Source organism: Aphis gossypii, chromosome 2 (assembly GCF_020184175.1).
Source record: "Aphis gossypii isolate Hap1 chromosome 2, ASM2018417v2, whole genome shotgun sequence".
NCBI classification, from domain to species: Eukaryota; Metazoa; Arthropoda; class Insecta; order Hemiptera; family Aphididae; genus Aphis; species Aphis gossypii.
In genome coordinates this window covers 47,838,306-47,861,423 of record NC_065531.1, presented here as the reverse complement: position 1 = coordinate 47,861,423, position 23,118 = coordinate 47,838,306, and the positions used below count along the sequence as shown (strand labels likewise).

Sequence of the window (23,118 nt, the reverse complement as noted above, 5' to 3'; positions counted from 1 at the left end):
TTTTAAAGTAACTATGGTTAAACAACAATTATATTTTAATAATAATATTGGTATTACATAAAAAATCCTGTTTTCAATTAATTTTTTGTTTGTTTTTACCGATTATAAAAAAAGAGTACTGATAATTTTAACCTTTCCAAAGTACCTACTGACTATATCCAATTTGGTATCCAAAATTTCAAAGTTGAAAATCGAAGATTTATTCAACTACTTCGACCAGTACATAAAAAAAAAAAAAAAACATTTTGAGAAATCAATACATTTATTACTTTGCTCGAAATTTAAAATGCTATTTTTTAATTATTATAATTTAACATGATAAAAAAAAAGGGTATGAAGGTATGTCAAACGTACTTCATTATCTTAATTCATATCTATTAAGGAGGGTATATTAAGTTTGATTTTAATAATAAAACATTACAAATGAAAAACAATTTTAAGAAGAAATAGTCTTATTTGTCTGTCAGCCTTGTATAACAGTAGTTATATTTATATCATAATATTGTATTATTATTATTTTTTTGTTTTGTATAAAAATAACTTTTTTCATTAATTTTTCCAGGTAACTTTAAAATTTTCAATTTTACAACCTCTAAGTACTTAAGATTCAAATTTCTTTTAGAAATCACTCTCTAAGTTAAATTTAAAAGCATTTGTTCTATGCATACAAAAAAATATAAAATTGTTTTGCTTAGTGCTTAGAATTTAAAAAATGAACTATTTCAAACAAGTGTGTAAATTCATTAATTTTTATGATGAGATTTGAATTCTCAGTGGAGTACTGTATTATATTTAAGAATTATTCTCATATTGAATAAAAAGTAACCAAAGTATAACTATAGTTAGTTTAAATATTTTGATAATAAAAAATTTCTAACTTTCCAAGTATAGAATTTGATAACTACTAAAATACACTTTAGTCCTAAAGTTGATAGTGTATGATGATTATTTTTCATGATGATTTTGAACTGTTAAATTAATATTAATAATAACTTGTCTTTAAAAAATGTTCACTGAATATTAATTTTTCAGATTAAATAAATTTGATTCCAAGGCTTTATTATTGTATAGAATGTTAATGAAAACTATTTAATAAATAACTTTTAACATTATCCAATATTTACTGGTGAAGGTTAAAATTATTTGGATAAAATTGATGTTTCATATTTATTAACAAAAAAATTACACATTAGCCAAAACGTGGATGGCTAATGTCGACATTATCCAAATTTTAAAATTACCGTAATATACATATTTTATATAAACTATTACAGACATGGTTTAAATTTTTAACTTGTATACAATTTTATTTGATAGTAGGTAGGTTTATATAAATATTAAAATATAAAAGTTAATATTCCATTCTAGATACTTAATAAGCTTTATTACTCTTATTAGTTCAAATATTTGGTGGCATTACAAATCTAAATTCTAGCCAATTGCCTGCCCCCATATAATTATAAATGTGTGAATAATTTTATAATTTATATATGTATACATATATTTATTTATATTTTACTTTTATTATTATTGAATAAGTAAAATTTTTATATTAATTCAATGTCATAATTCATAATTAGTATTATGAAGAAATGTATGTATTTTAATGATTCATCATTCTAAGAGTCAGCACATAGGCAACAAAATGCATACTGCATGCCTGTATTGTTGATTTTATACGCATATGTAATAGGAGAATGGTAGAATGATGAAGTCAAGGTGAATAGCCTGTCGTCTGGGTGTTGGTAGTTCTAATAAAGGGGATTTTTGGTATAATGGCCTGGAAGTCTTTGGACGTTAGGCTGCAGAATTGATGGTGTTTCGTTTTGCACCATTTTCGTAGGGTTTCACATCGCAGTGTTATTTTAAACTATACTTTGCTGTGAAAATGGCGTTACTTACAGAGAAGACCTCGAGAAGGTATAGCATCACCTCCCCCTATAAAACTCTCTTACAAATAACATAACGATGCCATGAAAAATAAACTTAAGATGGGTAACAACATTATTGTCAAACTAGTTGGTACAATTTGGGAGTGAAATACAAATGTTTTAAAAACCTCTACGATAACTTTGGTTTATAGTTTAGCAAAGTATTGCGCCCCAGTTTGGATGAGGACTGAAGAGTACCCACTGTAACAAGTTCAACGTACAATTAAATCAAGCCGTGCGTATTTCGTATCATAACTGGTATGGTTAAAAGTAACCAGTAGGTATTCAAACGCAATAGTTCCCATTTCTCTCCAACCTGCAGAACTTAGTAGAAAAGCAGCAGTGTCATCTATCCTTGAACAAATTGAAAACAAGAAACACCTATCAGTTTACCTTTACAACTGTTTTCCGCCATCTTGATAAAAGGCTCAAATCGTGGACCGTGGTAACCTATAATAACGAAGTTGAAGATAAAGTTACCCTCCAGAAGCTGTGGATAAAACAATGAAAAGAATCAAGATTCAAAATCAAACCCCCTAATTTCTGACCCTAACTATCCAAACCGCTCGGTTTTGAACTAGGTACCTATATATCTCGGTTTATTTGCCCTATTTTGTGAACATAAGTTAAACAAAATTCGTACTGACCAGGGAAAAAGTAATCATCTCTTACACAAATGGGGTTTCTCAGATACAGCTATATGCATATGTTGGAGTGCCCACTAACCAAATTTGAAGGCGCACATTCATAGCTGCAATGTCAAAGCGATAAATTGTATAAGCAAACTAACTATGCACATAATATAGCCTCCTATTCTAACCGCAACTCATTTTGCCTTCCCTCCGCTACTACCTCAAGTTATCGTATTATTATTATTATTATTATAATTATTTATCACTTCAATCCACAATTGTTTGAAATCTTTTTTTATAGATGAATATTTATGTTTGAAGAATTAGGAAGATAATATTATATTTTTTGCATAGGATAGGTATTTATTATTGGAAGTTACTTATAAATTAGGTGAGTAATAAAAAAGATGACCTGTTAAATTACTGTTAATTTATATTGTAGAATATTATATTATACATGGGCAGGTTTTTATTTTATGCTTAGGTGGATTGGTAGCTTTAATATTTACCGATTTTTCATTATGGATAAATTGTTCATAACGCGCTGAAAATGGTGACTACTTAGTTATGAATTATATTAATAAAATACAACTCAACATCTTAATAATTAAATTTTGTAAATTTTATATTATTATCAATGAAAATTAATATGTATATCAATAAGGTCGATGTATGAATTGTTTGTACATTATATATTTATATGAATGCTATATAAATATTAAAAGTATACAAATGATGTTCATAATACATTTTGATAAAATGTATTGAAAATAAAATCTTTACATAGTAATAATAACCTATCATTTATCAACGATTTAGATGATACATATATAGGTAATCAAAATTAAATTTTAAAATTTATCTGTACAAACACCTTAATATACTCTATCCATAAAAAATCTATAATAACTAATAAGTACCTATATTTTAAAATCGGTCAAAAAACACCTTAAATCCAAATTGAGTATTTTAAATGTTTCAAACCTAATTGAACTCTAGTCAGCAAACCTTTTTTTGAATAATTTATCATTGCGTTAAATATTAAAATGTGTAGATAATAATTTAAAATAACAATAATATATTAATATGCGCTGCACACTGCACTGAGGTTATAAATTTCACTAAGCGGGTGAGCGAAGCGAGACTATAATACTCGCGACACCTATAGTCATATAATTTATGATTATAATTTATAACGTTTACCTAAGTATTTAAATATGTCATGAATTTGTATCCATATGTGACCATTTATCTATTTTAATTCTGTCAGTGCTTTTTCCAATATTTGTTTACAGGCTATAGCAACATTGCAACAATATATATGTATAAATATAAATAATATAATATTTAATAAGTGCGTATACATAACATTTTAAATATTAGTGACATGTAATTCTAATACACCCAATCAACATTCAATTTTAATACTACCTAAATATAAATTTGAATTAGTCAAAATCAAATTAAATTGTTAAACAAAATACCTAATACCTACCTACCAATAAATAATAATAGGGTATAATTAAACACAAGCTATACGTATGATATAGGTAGGTATACGTTGTATAGGTAATAAGTACCTATGAAAAATAAAAAATAATGTAAATTTGTTTACTTAAATTGCATGATATTTATTTTCATTTAAAAAACTGCGTTCTATGCTATTATTCGCACAGACTTTCAATGCCCCGCGCCTTTTAGATTATCACGGCGAAAATAAAAACAATAATGACCCTGGGAAACAGGCACGGCGCCAAGGGGGGGCAAGGTGGGGCTCTAGCCCCCCCAGAAAACAGATCAGCCCCTTCACCAGCCCCCCCACTAAAAAATATGTACGATAGATATTGTGTAAAATATCAATATTTAGCTTATATAATATATTTGTCACAACTAAACAAATTGAGGAATAAATTAAATTTATTATTTGTCTAATAAGGAAAAAATTTACTACAATTTCAATAAAATGTGTTTTGAAATTTGTAAAATAAGAAAAAATCTTTTATTTATTTTTTATTACCTTTATTGAGTACTAATTACTAGATGAAAATGAACAAATAAACGTATCCCAAATCATTGCATTAAAGATGATTGAAACAAATTGTTCATTACTAAACACAATTACTTTAATTTATATTTATGAAATGTAGGTAAGTAAAAGAAACATAATTATTCATTCACAAAGGTATGTAATATTAAAGTCATAAAGAACTTATCATTTTTGTGTATCATGTCATCATTATGAATATAGTTGTTGAAGGTCTGTGATTAGACATTTTATTACATAAGGTACAAAAAAAAATATTTGACATTATTCTTAAAACATTTTTAACTATTCAAAAGTTTGTATATATTATCTGTTTAGACTCTTAGAGCATACAATATAAAACGTATGTACTATATAGATAATAGCTATATTATGTTATATGATACGAAAATAGTTATATTTCATTAAAATAACCTCAGTATTTGTTGTAAAATTTTAGCCCACGTAAAAAAAATATTTGCCCCACTCTGCCTCCCCTGGAAAAAAATTCTAGTGCCGTGCCTGCTGGGAAACACGCCCTTTCTACAGCCCGAGCCAAGCTACTAAGCACGTGCAACTAGTCCGCGAATAATATTCACTCCTCAGCTAATTCCGACATACATTTATGTATATAATAGTAATCAAGGATTGTGTAGCTTTCCACAAAAGCTCGTTTAATCCTTAACTAATTCGAGTAATCATATTTGGTAATACCTAAATAATATTATGATATAATACTGTGTTAATATATGCACGTCCAAATTTAAGGCACTAAAACTGCCAACATGGCAATAACATAATATTATTATTAAATTCGTACGATAAACGACAATAGTAGCAGAAGATATTTTAATTGATTTTTTTTAAAAACATTAATTACGAACAATACGTGATATTGTACATTATACAAAGGTAAACGTAGGTATTGTATTGGATACCATAAGAATAAGTACAAATCTAGTAACAACATGTATCACAGAAATGACGTAATTGTAACATTATTGATTGATTTTGTATTGTTGTTGCGTGTTTTATTGAACACGACACTTGTCTTATATTTCGGTTTTTGAAACATCAAATTATAGAACAGCATATTATAACAAAATAAAAATAGCCAGGGTGGTGTGCTAGCTTGCAATTAGGTACAATAGTAGGTATAGGTATTTATATATTAATAATGATGTATGCGCTTTTCATGTATTATATATTTATTGTGTTTGGTAATAATAATAGAAAAAAAACGCAAAATAAATATAGCATTTGTACGTAATTACGGGTTTGAAACGTTTGAATGTGGAAAAAATACATTATCAAAAAAACAAAAAAAACTCTTTCCTTCCCTTAATGCCCAAAGCTCAAAGCGGAATTATTGATCTACTGAAGTAAATTGCTTCGCGTTATCTTTCTAACGGTTGTTCTTCCAAGGCATCGATTTGTGGTGCAAATACCTTAGGTAAGGCGGTCAATGAGCTGACCGTTGGCTAAATACTATTTATTTAGTTAAATAAAAATAAAATTGGTATGATGGATTATAATAACAGATACAGAAATAAATAATAATTTGTTTGTGATTATAAACTACGATATTACAATTATTGTAGTACACAGTATTCTAGTGTATAGGGTGCCACATTTATACAGTTGAAACTTTATAAGAATGAAAATTAAAAAATGCCCAGCTACTATTTATTTGAAAAATCAGAAAAAAAAGAAATCGATGAAAAACATAAATGTGCTTACAAAACCAATCTTCACTATTTTGTTTTTTTTTCTGTGATAAAGATACTTGAATTTTTGACCACAAATATTATTAAACATGTTTTAAATAATCAGTTAAACAGTTGTTTAAATTTTTTTTTAAGTTCCATATTAGAAGATCACTATTATAAAATACATATAGTAACAGCCAATAGCCATACAGACTCATAGCCAGACCAAAAGTATTCGAAATAAAAATATTAACATTTTTAAAATCAGTAGAGTAAAAGTAAAATTTTCATTTTAATAGTTAAAGCTTAATCATTTAATACAAACTATTTACTCATAAGTTGTTCGAACAAAAATATAAAAGTCTCATTAATAATATAAATGTATGTACTTACAATTCTGTAGAGAGTTTATATTCAAATTTCAAATTTCGATTAATAAGGATATTTAAATGAAAAATAATGATTTTAGCTAGTAGAACAACTTCCATTTTTTTTTTTTAGTAAAATATACATACTTAATTATTACTTATATTAGTTAGGTATATATTAATTATTCAAATAATATATATATATAGTTATTTGTTTTAGTTTTTCACTGTTTGAACTATTACCTATAGGCTATAACTATAAGTATTTAAATCTAAAATATTACTAATTATTAATTTTAATAGGTAATTATATTAAAATAATATTAAATATGTTGTACGATCGTATACTTAAATAATATAAGTAAATAACAAGATCTGTATTTTATAAAAAGGAAATACGATGTTTTTATCAGCTTTACCTTCTTTATATTACCTATGTAAATATAACTGATACCTAAACCGGCTAAACCATACATAAAAATGAGTAATATTTAATTAATAAATTTATCAAAATTGCGATAAAAAAAATGAAAACATATCATTTAAATTAATGAATAATTTAATTTGTAGGTACTACGAATGGTACCTATACCATAGACGAAACTAGACAATTTTATTAAGACAGGCCAAGTGACAAATATGAAAAAAAATTCTAATTTTTTCAATTTTAATTTTAATTTTAAATTCTACTAACTACTAAGTCAGTATAATTCCAGCCAGCATAAGGTCAGGTCAGGGCCTGACCCGTAACTAGCCTATGGTACCTGCTACGAATACTAGGTTCTTACCTAAACCTACCTATAAATCTAACTACTATTCTATAACTAGATTTTTATAGCAGGTAGTAGGTACCTTCTAGTGTCTAATAAGTTCCTTTGATATTTGATTAAATATTCAAATATATTGTAGTTAGTTGTTAGTATATTTCAGAAACTAAAATTTTTTTTATTACAAAATTTTGAGTGAGCAGAACGAAGTTAAAATGTAGGTACCTAATATATAGGTACTTAGTAATTAGAATTATTAAATTTGTATTATACACCTATAAATATACCCAATATAACTTTATAAAATTTGAATTTGTTTCAGATTATTTTTTACAGTTTAATGATTGTAAAATCCAACAATTATAGACTTATAATAAAATAATAGGTATGTTAATAAAAGTAATTACACATTATATTGTTTTTGAAATTAAATAATGTTTTTCGTTTTTATCTTAGGTTATTAAAAGTTATCCAATGGGCAATGTTCACAGTTTGAAGTGTCAAATAATAATAGTAGATAATAGGTACAGTATTTATATTACACTTTTTAGTATAAAATAATTTATTCTGTATTAAAAAGGACAAAATTTTTTCTTTTTTTACTATCTATACTGCTCATACTTCCTCATTAGAAAATAGAAATAGGTAGTTAATTTATAAAACAGTTACACTAATTGTATGCTTTTTCTACACATTTATTAGATTTAATAAACTTAAATTGAAATTTTGAAGTGTTCTAAAAAAATAATAATCTAAAATTTATCTATACAGCCAAAGTTAGACGAGTTAATAAAAATTATAAACTAGGTACCATCGATTTAATTGAATTATATTGTCAAGTTAAATCAGCATTTGGACATTTATCTATAAGTTAATGGTTAACATAATAACATACTATAAAATTTAAATTTAAAGGTTTAAAGTTAATATGGCTAAAATATTAACGTATTGCGTAGGTATCTATTAATTATTTATAGCCCATTTTTTAATATAATAAAGTAACGATTTAGATTTTGTTGAAAAAATTTTATCTAATAATATTAATAGGTATGTAATTGACGTCTACTTAAAAAAATATGTTTATTATTTAATGTAGTCTCATTAAAATTTTATTAAGATATTTTATCTTCTGGTGACTGGTATAGGTAGGTATTTATAATCAATGTTAGTAGATAGGTACCTACCTAAAACTTATACACTTCAACTTTAATACGAGTACCTTTGTAACCATATTAGTATAATATTACCATGTTCAATAATAAATAGTAATAGTACTGTATCGAGTATTAACTGAGTGAAAATAAAGTAGGTATAAACTATAAACAGTACAGACTAATGTACCTATTGATGTCTGTCGTTCGATACAACCTATAGGTACCTAATTAATAATGAGTAATAAATATAGTAATTTACTCATATTAGATTTTACAACAATGTCCAAATACTTGAAATATTTTAAATTCAAAATGATGAACAAATATAATCGTTCAACCTTTAATGATTTTAAATGGAATCCCAAATGGAAATGGTAAAGTTTTTAACGTTGAAGTATGTTTATCACAACTCGTACTGATAACCGACAAAATGACGTAAAAAATAAAAATCTATATCACAGAGGAGCTACATCACCGCACCGAATCCTTTTTTCTAAATTTTAATCGATTACCACGTACTGTTGTGCTGCCCGTGCGTACTACGTTACTACTGCGTGTACTGTGTGTCAACTTGCCAGTCAAGTTTCTAGCGCACTGCTGGTCGGGTGTTAGTCTCTGTTTTCCAGTTGTGTTCTCATTCGTTTTCGATATTTTCAAAAAATTATACCAATAGTGCCGTAGCTAAAATTGCATTTATACATATGTGTGTTCATTCCGTGTTTTACACCAAGAGCAATAATTACCGTCTCTGTTAAGCAATATATTATACCAAAAACATTTACGTATAAGTTATCGTTTTGTGTTACTAAAAAAAAAAAAAAACTGTTAAAATGTTTAACGGAATCACTAGTCAGATGAGTAGCTGGATTGGTAAAAAGCAAGAAGACGTAGAAGAAACTGTACCATCGCCAAAGACTGAACTGCCTGAAGAGTATAATATTGAAAAAAAAGAAGATCTAAGGTAGGTAATTCATAATTAAAATATTGAGATTATGATTGTGTAATTGATTTTTGTACTACTGAATTTTGTACTACCTACTGATTATTTTTTATTTTTAGTCCAACAAAACCGCCCAGTAAACTAGAATTATTGGGTAATGTGAAAAATCAAATGTCCAGTTGGTTAGGAAGTGGCATATCCGGTCTGCGTAAAAGTGACAGCGAAGTTGTCCCAGATCCACCAGCAGAACTTCTACAAGAAGCTGCCAAAGAGAGTTTTAAAGAAAAAGAAGATGATAACTCCAGGTGAATTAAAAATAAATTGTTTCTTTAAGGAATCTTACATTTATTTTAATTTACTATTTGTTAGTGCTACTGGAGATCCAGATACTCCTATTTCAGAAGGAGAGGATGATTTGGGCAATACTCAAGGAGGAAATGGTTAGTTATTTTTTAACTGATTAAAAAAGGATTTTTAGTATTTTTTAAAATTTATAAGTGTGTTATAGTACCTATTGTTTATTTCATTATTTCCATAGACATTTTTGTCAATGTAATAAAAATAATATACAATAATTTAATTTTACATGTATTTAATAACTAATAATAAGTTACTACAATAACCTTCTTTCATCATTTTTTTTTAACTTTAACATAGTTATATCATTGCTTTTGTAATTATTATATCATTTTTGTTTTTTGTATTTTCAGTATCGACTAAAGCTCTTCAGGGAGCAAAATCGATAGGAAGCTTCTTATATAGTGCTGTGAATAAAGCTGGAAAAACAGTCAGTGAAGCAGGAGCTAAAATCAAGAAAACTGTTGGAGAAAATGTAAGTACTATGATACTTATAAATAGGTTTTTTTTATGTATATTGTATGTATAAAACTTATAGAATTTTACAAATATTAATATAATATATATAAATATATATTATTTATTTATTCTACTAATATTTTGGTAAAAACAAAGACATTTTGAAAAAACTAATTAATGTATTGCTAAAAACATGTACCTATATTTTATTAAATTCATACCATTTATATTAGTAAAATAAAGATCTTTTAAATTATCCATACAAAGTAATTTAAAAATTAAATATTTGTATGAAACATTTACCTATTTATTTATTACTATAATATTAAATTTTGAAGTTTTATTTAAAAGAACATTTATTCATCATAATATTTGGTAATAAAAAAGTTAAATACAATTGTTAAAAGCTAAACAATTCTATTTTATTTTTATTTTTTTTAAGCATGTATTAATAAAAAAAACTTGATTTTCATTAAATACACACAATAAACACTAAAATTTAATTTGCTTGTTTTTTAAATTTCTTTTAAACAAATTAAGATATTTTTATTAATTTTAGTTACATTAATAGTTTAAATAATAAGCATTGTTCTTTTAAGCTTAAAATAAAAAATAATCTAAATAGTATTCTTAAATTTATTTATGAAATAAATTAGTTAACTTTTAGTAAAACACGAATGCATTTTATTTAAAAATGTATCATTCGTTCATTTATGCCACCCTCTTGTAGCATATAAATATAACGGAAGTGCTTAAAGGGAGGGATGCTGTTTAATAGCAGTAGCAGTTTATTGATCCATCCTATCCCCTTGCATTTCCCAACCCTACTCATTGTACGGCTTTTAGCAACTACTCCCAACCTTGACCTAATACAAAAATAATTTATAAAAAATATAGAAATATTAATCTAACAATGCACATAAATTGAATTTAATTGATTAATGTGTAAATAATATTAATCAGTATGAAAATAATATTAGTTAGTATTGATTATATTGTTTAAATTAAGTTAATATAATAATATTTTTGAGTTTAAAAATATTGTTACATCATTTTAAAATTAGTCATAACTCATAATTAAAAATAAAAACAAATATTTATAGATATTTATTAGTCATTACTAATTATTATTCAGTATATCAATTTATTCAATTTTTATTAGTTCCTTGTCAAAACAGTAGTTGTATACTTATTCCTAAATATATTATATAATATCTTATAATTAAAATGTATAAGTACCAAATGTTTTGAAGAATGTTATTTATGTTTATTGTTTATATTATATAATTAAACAATGCTCACAGACCATTATCTTAAGAAACTAATTCATAAAAACATTTTATTGATAAAACAAATATATTCATGTAATTATTGGTTACTGAGTTATACTATCCTCAGAATAGGATTATTTTAAGATATATTTTGAAAGAGCTCAATTTAATAGTGTTTTTCTTTTCTAAAAAGTAATACTAAATAAATAGACCGAATCGATTCAAAGAAATCTTTAAAAATAAATTTTTTTTTAAATAAAATTTTATTAGCTACTAGTATAAACTATGATAACTTTACAATAAACAATACAACAAAAAATAGTTTGCAACAATTAAAATATACAAAAATAATATAGATATTTGAAAAATTTCAAATTCAAATTTTAACTTATAACATTTTTAAAATTATTTTGTTAAGCATGAAGCATGATACATATAACTAAGTGTCCAAGTATTAACCACTAGTATATATATATTAAGTAATTTAAATTGATAAAATGTCCAGTAGGTTAGGAGTCCTCTAGTATATGTACATAGTACATATATAGTTAAAATGATTAACAATTATGTGTATTAAAGAATAGTCAAAATAACATTTTGTTTACATGTTGACAATTTGTTAAGTCGTGTAAACAAAAATGTAAATCGTGTTAAATCAGATGCTATCTTATTGTATATACACTGTTAAATAGTTCAAAGAATCATAGATACCAACACTTTGGTACCTATTACCAATCCATGTTTTATATGATAAAGTAAATAATTTAAATTGAAGAATACTCTTTATAGTTCATACTGACATTGTATTAAAAATATTATACTCTGATTTAATTATCATACATAAATAATTTGTACTAGTAATGGTTTTTAAATTGTATAGGGTATACTTGGGGAATTAAACAAAGAACAAGAGTCATTTTTAAAGGATAAAAAAGATAGCGATGTTGCTGCTGTTCCACCTTGGATTGGTCATCCTAATGAAGAAGCTGTTAAAGCTGAATGTCTTGCATTATCTACAGTTAGTATAAACTATAATATTTTAAGTAAGAATATTTCCATTATAAATTATAATACCATTTAACTGTTGACTATAATTTCTTCTCAAAACTAAGATTCTCACTATTTTCCATCATCTAATTCCTTGAATATAATGATACATATCACCAAATTATCTCTTAAATACTCTATACCATCATTAATTCCATAGTTAAATATTTTTATTTTTATCTTTACTATTCTATATATATTTTATATTTATTATTTTATGTGAATCTCTTTAATTGAAATTGAAATTTCTTTATACTTTAATTATTATTGATAATTAATTTTTTTTTAGAAGTATTTATTTGTTTTTTTTTTTCATATTTTTAAAATAAATAAATTTAAAATATTTAACTTGATATTTTACCAACATTTAAAGAAGTCAAATAATTCACATATCAATCCAGTCTTATTTATAAATTATAAATTTATAAGCAATAATGATTGATATTAAACAATTTTAAAGTGAATGCTTTGTTGGCATAGTTATTGTTCTGATTTTTGTCCCCTAAATTTCAAAGTTGATATAAAAATAAAAATAAATTATAATTAATTTGAAATTAGTGTGATGTCAAATAATTATGATTTTACCATTAAATTATCAAGATAACATAATATCTCAAATATTTTTATTTTCCCCTTAATATTTGATATAACGAGTGTTTACTGTGCATTTATGATTATAATTATTTGTTTTTTAATGTATTTGTAGGATAAGCGTAATTTTGTACGCAGCCCTCCAATAGGTGTAGATTTCAGTTTCAATTATGAAACTTCATATCCTGTTGCTTTGGCTATTTTAGCCGAAGATCCAAACTTAGAGAAAATGCGATTTGATCTTGTACCCAAAATGTAAGTATTAATTCTCATAATATGATAACTGATATCAGATTTTCTTATATCAGAAATTATTTTTTTTTAGAATAAACGAAGAAAGTTTCTGGCAAAACTATTTCTACAGAGTCAATTTAATTTGCAATGCAAGCAATTTGGAATCACTAGAAACAACAGATTACAAAACAGCAACAACAAATGTCAATTCTGATTTGACAGGTAATTAAATGAGGATAAATAGTTTATTACTTATTAAATATTATATGTAGATAAAAGGTATTAACAAAAAAAAAAACCCTCATATTATTTAATAATTACTTTAAAATCTAAATATTTAGAAACATATTTATTATTCAATTTTAATCTATGTATTAGATAAATTATTATAGAAAATTAAACATAATATTTTATTTATTTTCATAAAAATATGATAATGTTTTTGTTGTTGCATGATGTTATCTTTGTACTAAATGTACTCATATTTATGCCATTTACTTTAAACTTTAGTGATATACTGCACATTTTATTATTTAAATTAGTATACACATTATTTTGCTTTTTTTTTTTTAAATTATTATAACAATAGACACCGTGAAAAATGACACTTATGTGAAAGAATCAGAGTTTGTATCCGACACATTTGCAGAACATGATACAAATGAAATAAATGAAATAAGGAAGAGTTTGAAAGAAAGTTTGGGCGTTGAGTCTTCAGAAAATGGTAAGTCATAGAAAAAAGTCTATATCCAAAAAAATCATAAACTATTTTATTTAAATTAATTTAAAAATACTCTTACTAATTGAAATTATTTTAGTATTCTACATAATATTTACAAAATAAGGTACATCAAACATTGTACCTATATTAAAGTAATTATAATTTTTAAACTTTAAATTGGAATTTTAGTAATGGACCAAAATACCTTTGCAATTTATATTGTTCTAAAAAGCCTATTAAGTATTTAAAAAACATTTGAATGAAATTACTATCTTTTTTTTTTTTGATATAGACTGTTTTATTTTTTTTTTTTTTATAGGATAAAAGACAATGTGAGAAATTATTTAGATGTACTTTTACAAATAGTTTTACATTATCACACGTATGTTAATAATATAAGTCATAGGTAATATTAATTATTGAATGAATGCACATAGTAAAATATTCTCATCAATTATGGAAAATTAAATTAACAAACATATTATGCATGGTCATTAAGTCCAAAAATTATTAAAGAAAATAAAATGTTTTTTAAATTTAATCATTTTTTTTTAATATTGAAAAAATGGTTTTAATTAAAATTAAAACAAACACATAGTATTTTTTTTATTAATTTATTGATTTCATGCATATGTATGGTTTATTATTTATACTATATTTGTTTATAATTTGATACTGCACTATATTTTATCATGTATCCTTATTTTTTTATGATAACTATTTATTTTATTTGACATCCAATTTATTTAGTAAAAATGTATTTATTCCATCTGAATTGCATGGTGACTTCATTCAATTTACATTTTATTATTTTACATATTTTATTAAAATTATTATTTTATATTTAATTCCTCAAAGTTCTAATTTTATTAATTGATACATGCAATTGGTAAGTAAAATTATTATACTACTGAACGAGTTTAATGACAACATTTGTAGATGCCCTTCTTCTTAACTATTGTACTAGGAATTAGGATTAATATTCAATATGCTTATTTTCTAACATACATGAAATTCATTCAAGTATGTGTGTAGACTGAATGTATTTCTAAACAAATATGTGTGTGTGTGTGTGTATTGTGTTAACAGCTTGAAACGATGTCAACAAATTGCAACCACAAGACGACTTTCTTTAAGCGCTTCGCTTCCATTCCCCCAAAAAGCGTATTTTCTCTTCTATTCGCTTTTCCTATATCCTTAATGTGCAATAATAATTTATACCTATAAGATCTATAAATATTTTTCCTATCCTTGTGTGTTTATTAAAAATTTTCGGACCCGGTTTGTAGAAGAACATTGGGAAAATGAGTTGGAGGCAGAATTACAAGAGTACGAGATTGTCAAGAACAATGATGATGGCCAAACAGACAATACAAAAACTGGATCCGGTGAACTATATGACCTCAAATAATTGTTTATTACATAGCTGTTAGGTCTCAAAAATATTGTTAAATATTGATTTTTTAAGGCTGGTGTTCTAATGTAGAATTTAGACTAATTAAGTAATGATTGACTGTTTTAAATTTTATTATTTACAACATTAATTCTATTATATAATATACCATACCTAACCAAAAATTAATTACCATAAATGGTTACTTAATAAAAATTACTTTCATGTTGTTAAATTAGTGATAATTTATTATTATTATTATTATTATTATTATATATTATTAAATTATTATTACAATACAATTTATTAAACATGATTATTATAATACCTTATAAAACAATTTGTTTTTATTATTTATTTTTGTAGCATAATACATCTAAGATACATAATATATTTCAGACTTAAAAACAAAAATCATAAGAATACATAAAAAATATTAAATTAATAAACATGTACCATACCATATAAAAATCTGTTAATATAAAGTTAAGGATAATTATTCATTTTAATATACTAATTTAGTGCATTTGTATGTAATACGGAACCTTAATACTAGATTAGTATACTACATAGGTATGTCTACGACGAGTTTACAGCTGCCTAATATACTTAATTTATTTGAAGCTTATATATTTAAATTTGTAGTTAATCTACTATGTACCTAAAAGCTAATTTGTTCACATGGAGTTAAAGTATTATGTTGGTTATTGATATTCATATCATTCATTATTAATTTTTTGTGACTATATTAATAGTAAAATAAACTGCTAAGTGTTATTTGAAAGTTTAAAAATTAAAACATATAACCACTGATGTAAAGGAGTGTGTTTAATCATTTTGTGACCAAACAGTTTTGGGACAAACATATGCAAGCAATTCTTTCCTATCTTTCCATATGGGTAGGATTATGAGGGGTAAACCAAGAACCTACAAATTAAAAATTGTTATTTCAAATAACGTATAGGTATTATAAACAAAAAATTATATAATTATTACCCATCACCTTCAATTATGAATTTTTAAATTTTTTTGTTGCTAACAATTAATGTGCTATTAGGCAAAATTTGTGCCATTAAGGCTGAAATATGTATACCATTAATTCAAACTAGGAACCTTTTTTGTTTTAAAAAATAAACACAATAAGTTATTTCTTTAGCTCTTACTCTATCTGAAAATTGACATGAGCAAAGGGTATACTATAGCATTCCCTTTGGTCTGTGGTGCCAGCCAATTTTTTTTTTTACTCTTTAGTTAGGTATAGCTTATAAACAATATAAACAGAAATTAGTTAAAACATTTTGACTGTTAAGTTTACATATTGCTGAGTTTATCAAAATAAATTAATAATAATTAGTAATAAATTTCAAAGTTAAAATTATAATTTTACTTATACATATTGACTATTGTTTTGTAAACTTAATAATTGTGAAAAACATAATTTAAAAAAATGTTAATTTGTTCCTTTATGAAGGAAGTTAAAAATTGAGCTATTTTTAAATCTAGTGACCTCACATTTGAAAAAAGACAGTCCACCCTTTTGCTCTAGTCATACATTGATAGATAAAAATAGCTTAGTAGAATTTTCAACTAATATTTTCATTAATTAATATTTAGACTCTTTATACATTTTATTAAATTAAGAATCCTCAGGCAAGTTTCCTTATTTCTTCCATCTAATAGAGCCCTAATTATAAGTGAATATCTGAATATATTATATACTATTAATAAATATTATGTTATGTGCAAAACTTAAAACTGAAAATATTAATATTAATATTAAATTATAACAGTTGGCTAACAGAAGATAAAATTTAATTAGATAATACTTTAGAAACCTTATCAACCTTAGAACTTTGTAATTGATATAATATGAATTTTCTAAAAAATGTATACCCTATAATTATATCAAGTTGGATATATATATCTTAATAATATATCCTTACATTTTATTACTAACATAATATTATTTAAGTTAGAATAAAACCTGTATATAGGTCACAACAGTGCCTGTACTTGGTACTGATGACTGTTGCATACCATGTAAAACTGTCATAACAAGTTTTTAAATTATAATTAAAATTTTCTTAAATAATAAAAATCAATGATGATTAATTCAAAAAGGATACGTCCAAAATAGTACATATGTCTGAAAATATTTAGTTAAGGAAAATATTAACTTTGTAATCATTTTAGATATTTGTAACTATTAATTCACAGGTTGTATTGTTTAGTAAACAACCACTAAACATAAGCTAATGGTCCTTTAAACATTGTTGAACCATACAATTTTATAGAATATTGAATTAATCTATTTTCCATGCAATCTTTAGTATATTCAATATTGTATTATAATACATTTTTTCTATAACAGTAAAATTTACTACAATACATTAATTCATTACAAATTTTGCTTAGCTATGCCAAATATTATAATATATAAAATAGAATTCAAGAATTTTTCTTCTAACAGACAAACTTGCCAACATGTTGTTGAACATGTTAACATGTTCACTGCCGCTGCTGTTCATGGGTCACGTAGGTAATAGGGTACAGACCCTATTACCTAAGCCACCACTGATCCATGATCGTTACTTATACATATTATAATAAGATATGTGGAACCCCAAAAAATGGATACAATTTTTTTCTGTTATCAGATTTTCATGAAATTGATTCTAGCAACCATCAACATTTTAAAAATAAATACATGATTCAATATTTTACCTTGCAGCAGCGAAAATTATCAAGTAGAATACTACATTTATAAGGTTCCACAAGTCTAAATTACAATAATTTAATATATTCCAACCCCTCAAAGGAAAAAATGTGTTATCTTATTACATTGATTATAGTTTATAATAAATTAAAAATATAATATTAAAGATAATGTTAATCTGAACTTAAATATATTATTATATTAATAAATCTTAGTAAAAATATATTCTATAAAAAGGATACAAAAAGTCCACTGAAGAATCCTCCTGTTAATAGACTATGTCTATTGAGGAAATATTTTTGCCAAAAGTTTCCTGCTTTGAACAATAACAAACCCTAGAAAAAAAAAATTACTCAAATAAATCTTATATGTGTGGTTATTTTTCTTTTTTTTCAATCACCAATTTTAAAACAAAAATATTTATAATATATTAAAACATGTATTTATTTATTTATTTGAACTTAACAAAATTAAAAACTTGTTTCATTTTTACTTTTTTCTCATAATTAAATTTAAGATTTTCCAAATTTAATCCATATACCTAATGAATTTCAATGGAGTTACTAGTTCTAGTAATAAATCTTATTAATACATTTTTATAACAAATCAATTTTCAATTTTGATTAATAACATAAATAAAAAAATATATCAAAAATAATTTTTAATAAAAGTGAGTTACCCATAATGCTAAAACAGAAAATATGTAAAATACAAATCCAGATAGTCCAGTTAAACCGAGAATGCCAGCAGTACACCCAGATAAGGCAGACATTGATGTACGACAATATTCAACAACTGATGAATTGTTACGAAGGGCCGGTTCACTGTAGGATACCAATTCTACAAATATGGAGCATTAAAGTAATCAATATTATTTCAAGTTTTCATATTAAAAATTATTCAATAATTGAAAATTACCTTTAAATTTTGTTTCTTTTGATTCTTTGTTTTCTGTCATTTTGAAATGAATTAAATATATATGAAAAATAAATTGAGTAGAAGTGTAGGACTAAATGAAAATGTATACTTTATTAATTCTTTACTTAGTAATTAATAGTACAAAAGTAGTAGGCAATTCAGAATAGAAATATAGTCAATAATCGCCCAATCATTAATCTAGAAAAAAGTATTTAAATTTTCAATCCTTTTGATTTGAAGTTCTGATTATATCGTATTATCATTGTTCGTGTACCGTGGTATACAAATAGATAAAACATATCACAATCTTAAAACTGAAATAAGTGCATCATCCTTGGAAAACGACATTTAAAATTTTGAGGTTATCAAATGCCGATGTCAACGTGTTTTTTTTTTTTTTTATCTTATAAAATTGAATAATATATACATCACCTTTAAGCCACCTATTTTAATAGGTAAATGTTCTAAATTTCTTTATTTATTCTTGAATGTATTATCTGTTTCAAGTTCTGTAGTGATTAGTTAAGTTCTTAATATCATTACTTATTTACTTGTTTTTATTAAGTTAATGATTTCATAAGGTATGAAAAGTTCATCATTATTTTTATAAGTTGTTCATTTCTATAACTAAATTGATTGTGAAAGTCTATAACAATATTAAATACTTGTTATACTGAATCAAACACATTTTTAAATAATAACAAAACATTTTTTTTTAGCTTCTAAATCTTTTTCGAAATGCCACGAAATAAAGCAGTCGAAGAAACGGATAAACAAATCCGAATAGCTATTGTGAATAATGATAAATGTAAGCCCAAAAGATGTCGTCAAGAATGCAAAAAGTCTTGTCCTGTTGTAAGGATGGGCAAATTATGTATAGAAGTAGCACCCAATGATAAAATAGCTTCAATATCAGAAGAATTATGTATTGGTTGTGGTATTTGTGTCAAAAAATGTCCATTTGAGGCGATAACTATCATTAATTTGCCTAGTAATTTGGAAAAGGATACTACACATAGGTATTCAAAAAATTCGTTTAAATTGCATAGATTACCTACACCAAGACAAGGCGAAGTCTTAGGTTTGGTTGGAACTAATGGTATTGGAAAGTCTACTGCATTAAAAATACTTGCAGGCAAACAAAAACCAAATCTTGGACGTTTTTCAGTGAGTTGATTTAAATTTAATAAAGAATCCTGTCAATATTTTTTTCAGATATTTAATTTAAGTTTTCTATCATAAAATATTCATAGGATCCACCCGATTGGTCTGAAATACTTAATCATTTTAGAGGATCAGAACTACAAAATTATTTTACTAAAATTTTAGAAGATGATTTAAAAGCTATGATAAAACCTCAATATGTTGATCAAATTCCCAAAGCTGTTAAAGGTACTGTTCAACAATTGTTGGATAAGAAAAATGAACGAAATAATATTGAAGAAATATGCGATTTCCTTGGTATGTTAGTATTTATAGAATATTTATTTCTTAGTCATTATTTATTTTTATGCATAAAAGACTAATCTTAATTAAATATTAATATATATTAATAACTATTATATTATATAATATTTATTATTTATCTAGAGTTGGATAAAATCCGAGATAGATCCATTGACCAACTTTCTGGTGGAGAATTACAACGTTTTGCATGTGCTATGGTTTGTATACAAAATGGAGATATATTTATGTTTGACGAGCCTTCTAGTTACCTAGATGTGAAACAGCGTTTAAAGGCTGCGTTAACTATACGATCTTTAATTGCTCCTGATAAGTAAGTGATTTTTTAAAAATTATCTTGAAATTATAATTAAATTTTTAAAAATAATTTTTTTAGATACATTATTGTAGTAGAGCATGACTTGTCAGTCTTAGATTATTTGTCTGATTATATTTGTGTCCTTTATGGAGTACCTGGAGCCTATGGAGTTGTTACTATGCCTTTTTCAGTACGTGAAGGTAAGAAATACTTCTTTATTGATTTAGTATTTTATTTTTATAAATTTAAATCGAATGTATTTTAGGCATAAATATATTTTTGGATGGATTTGTTCCAACTGAAAATCTTCGTTTCCGAGATGAAAGTCTTATTTTCAAAGTCTCAGAGAGTGCAACAGAAGAAGAAGTTAAACGCATGACTCATTATGAATATCCAGAGATGTCCAAAACTTTGGGCAATTTTTATTTGAAAGTTGAAACAGGTCAATTTACAGATTCTGAAATTTTAGTTCTGTTGGGTGAAAATGGAACTGGGAAAACAACATTCATTAAACTCTTAGCTGGTATTATGCCAGCCGATGGCGCCAAAGGTATTATTAATATTTATTTGTATTTGATTTACAAGTTTATTATTGTTTATAATTGAAATAACTGGTAAACATAATGTTGCAGCTGAATTACCAAGGTTAAACGTCAGCTACAAACCTCAAAAAATCAGTCCTAAAAGTCAATGTTTGGTGCGAGTACTTTTACATGAAAAGATTCGAGATGCTTATATACATCCACAGTTTGTAACAGAAGTCATGAAACCATTGAAAATTGATGATATCATGGATCAAGAAGTTCAAAATTTGTCTGGTGGAGAATTACAGAGAGTTGCTATTGCATTATGTTTAGGAAAACCTGCGGATATATATTTAATTGATGAACCTTCTGCTTATTTGGATTCAGAGCAACGTTTAGTTGCTGCTAAAGTTATTAAGCGATTCATTTTGCATGCTAAAAAGACAGGATTTGTAGTAGAGCACGATTTTATTATGGCAACATACTTGGCGGATCGAGTTATTGTATTAGAAGGCCAACCATCAGTAACATCCACAGCAGATACTCCTCAAGGACTATTAGCTGGAATGAATAGATTTTTGGAGCTACTCGGAATTACTTTTAGAAGAGATCCTAATAACTTCAGACCTCGAATTAACAAAACAAACTCTGTAAAGGTGAGTGAGAACATTTTTAAATATATAAATGGAGTGGGTACAGTTGGTTAAAACCGTGTATGTGTAGGTTTTTACCACTACAGTTCTCAGGTGGTCACGCATCCAAGAATTGGTGGCATAAAGGGTCGGTACTTGCGCTCAATTACGTTGCGTAATGAACCACAGGCACCGAGCCACGCCTTAACACATAACTAAACTATGGTCATGAATTAAATGATTTACCTATGTAATTATTTTATTTTATTTCTAGGATGTGGAACAAAAAAGAGCTGGTCAATACTTCTTCCTGGAAGATTAAGAAACAATATTATTCAATTGTTTCATAAGTTATTTATCTCAAACATCAAATTGAATACATTTTTATAAGTATAATTGAATCAATTGAATATATATATTTTTTATAATATTATGTAAAATAAATTGATTTAATACCTTCTTCTGTATACTTATTTCATAATAATTCTAAAACAGTAAAAATAACTTGTACATTAATATATGAGTATAATTTTAACTATAATATTTTGAACAATTAAGTATATTTTTGAAAAGAGAGTGACCAGTCACATTCTATTATTTAGTTTATATTCATTTTTCTATTAATTTATGCAAAAACCTTGCTGTAGATGAATTGATACTAATTTCATGATACAATCAAATTCCAAGATGAATATTTAATAATTATAAAACTCCTTTAACAAATGATAATTATTAGTTTTCTTTTGATTTTAATTAAATAACATATATAAATGCAAAAAAAAAAAATTTTATTTTTAATCGTTTCAAAATATTCATATTTGCTTATCAAAAAATTGTATTACGGTCAAAATGATTAGTTAAAATTTTTTTAAATAACATGACAAATCATAAAACGTACTAATAGTTTTATTTTTGTACTCATTTTTTGGTCTTTGTGTATTAATGTGTATAAGAATACAACGCACCATA

General features: G+C 25.0%; 3 protein-coding genes across 7 annotated transcripts; 2 read left to right on the top strand and 1 right to left on the bottom strand.

Annotated features, from left to right (window-relative positions):
• Positions 1–9,116: 9,116 nt before the first annotated feature.
• LOC114132554 (synapse-associated protein of 47 kDa-like) lies at positions 9,117–16,416 on the top strand. Of its 4 annotated transcripts, none has more exons than XM_027998044.2 (9): positions 9,117–9,545; positions 9,644–9,829; positions 9,894–9,964; positions 10,235–10,356; positions 12,492–12,629; positions 13,365–13,504; positions 13,575–13,705; positions 14,073–14,207; positions 14,524–16,416. In XM_027998044.2, exons 1-9 carry the CDS (start codon positions 9,415–9,417, stop codon positions 14,526–14,528), a joined length of 1,059 nt encoding a protein of 352 aa, XP_027853845.1. In that variant the 5' UTR covers positions 9,117–9,414; the 3' UTR covers positions 14,529–16,416. The 4 variants fall into 4 exon arrangements, with proteins under 4 accessions (XP_027853845.1, XP_027853843.1, XP_027853844.1 ...); XM_027998042.2 differs by having other exon boundaries at positions 9,120–9,545; positions 15,494–16,416; XM_027998043.2 differs by having other exon boundaries at positions 9,121–9,545; positions 15,294–16,416.
• LOC114132553 (ER membrane protein complex subunit 6) lies at positions 15,470–19,447 on the bottom strand. 2 transcript variants are annotated; one of them, XM_027998041.2, is made up of 5 exons: positions 19,232–19,447; positions 18,993–19,153; positions 18,556–18,648; positions 17,724–17,743; positions 15,470–16,069 (listed from the first exon to the last, which is right to left on the bottom strand). In XM_027998041.2, the coding sequence occupies exons 1-5, from the start codon at positions 19,269–19,271 to the stop codon at positions 16,039–16,041; spliced, it is 345 nt and encodes a 114-aa protein (XP_027853842.1). In that variant the 5' UTR covers positions 19,272–19,447; the 3' UTR covers positions 15,470–16,038. The 2 variants fall into 2 exon arrangements, with proteins under 2 accessions (XP_027853842.1, XP_050058378.1); XM_050202421.1 differs by lacking the exon at positions 17,724–17,743.
• A 189-nt stretch (positions 19,448–19,636) lies between these two features.
• Positions 19,637–22,609, top strand: LOC114132552 (protein Pixie). The gene is made up of 8 exons (XM_027998040.2): positions 19,637–19,812; positions 19,951–20,398; positions 20,485–20,692; positions 20,822–21,008; positions 21,072–21,193; positions 21,259–21,543; positions 21,626–22,173; positions 22,424–22,609. The coding sequence occupies exons 2-8, from the start codon at positions 19,970–19,972 to the stop codon at positions 22,469–22,471; spliced, it is 1,827 nt and encodes a 608-aa protein (XP_027853841.1). The 5' UTR covers positions 19,637–19,812; positions 19,951–19,969; the 3' UTR covers positions 22,472–22,609.
• The last annotated feature ends 509 nt before the right edge of the window (positions 22,610–23,118 follow it).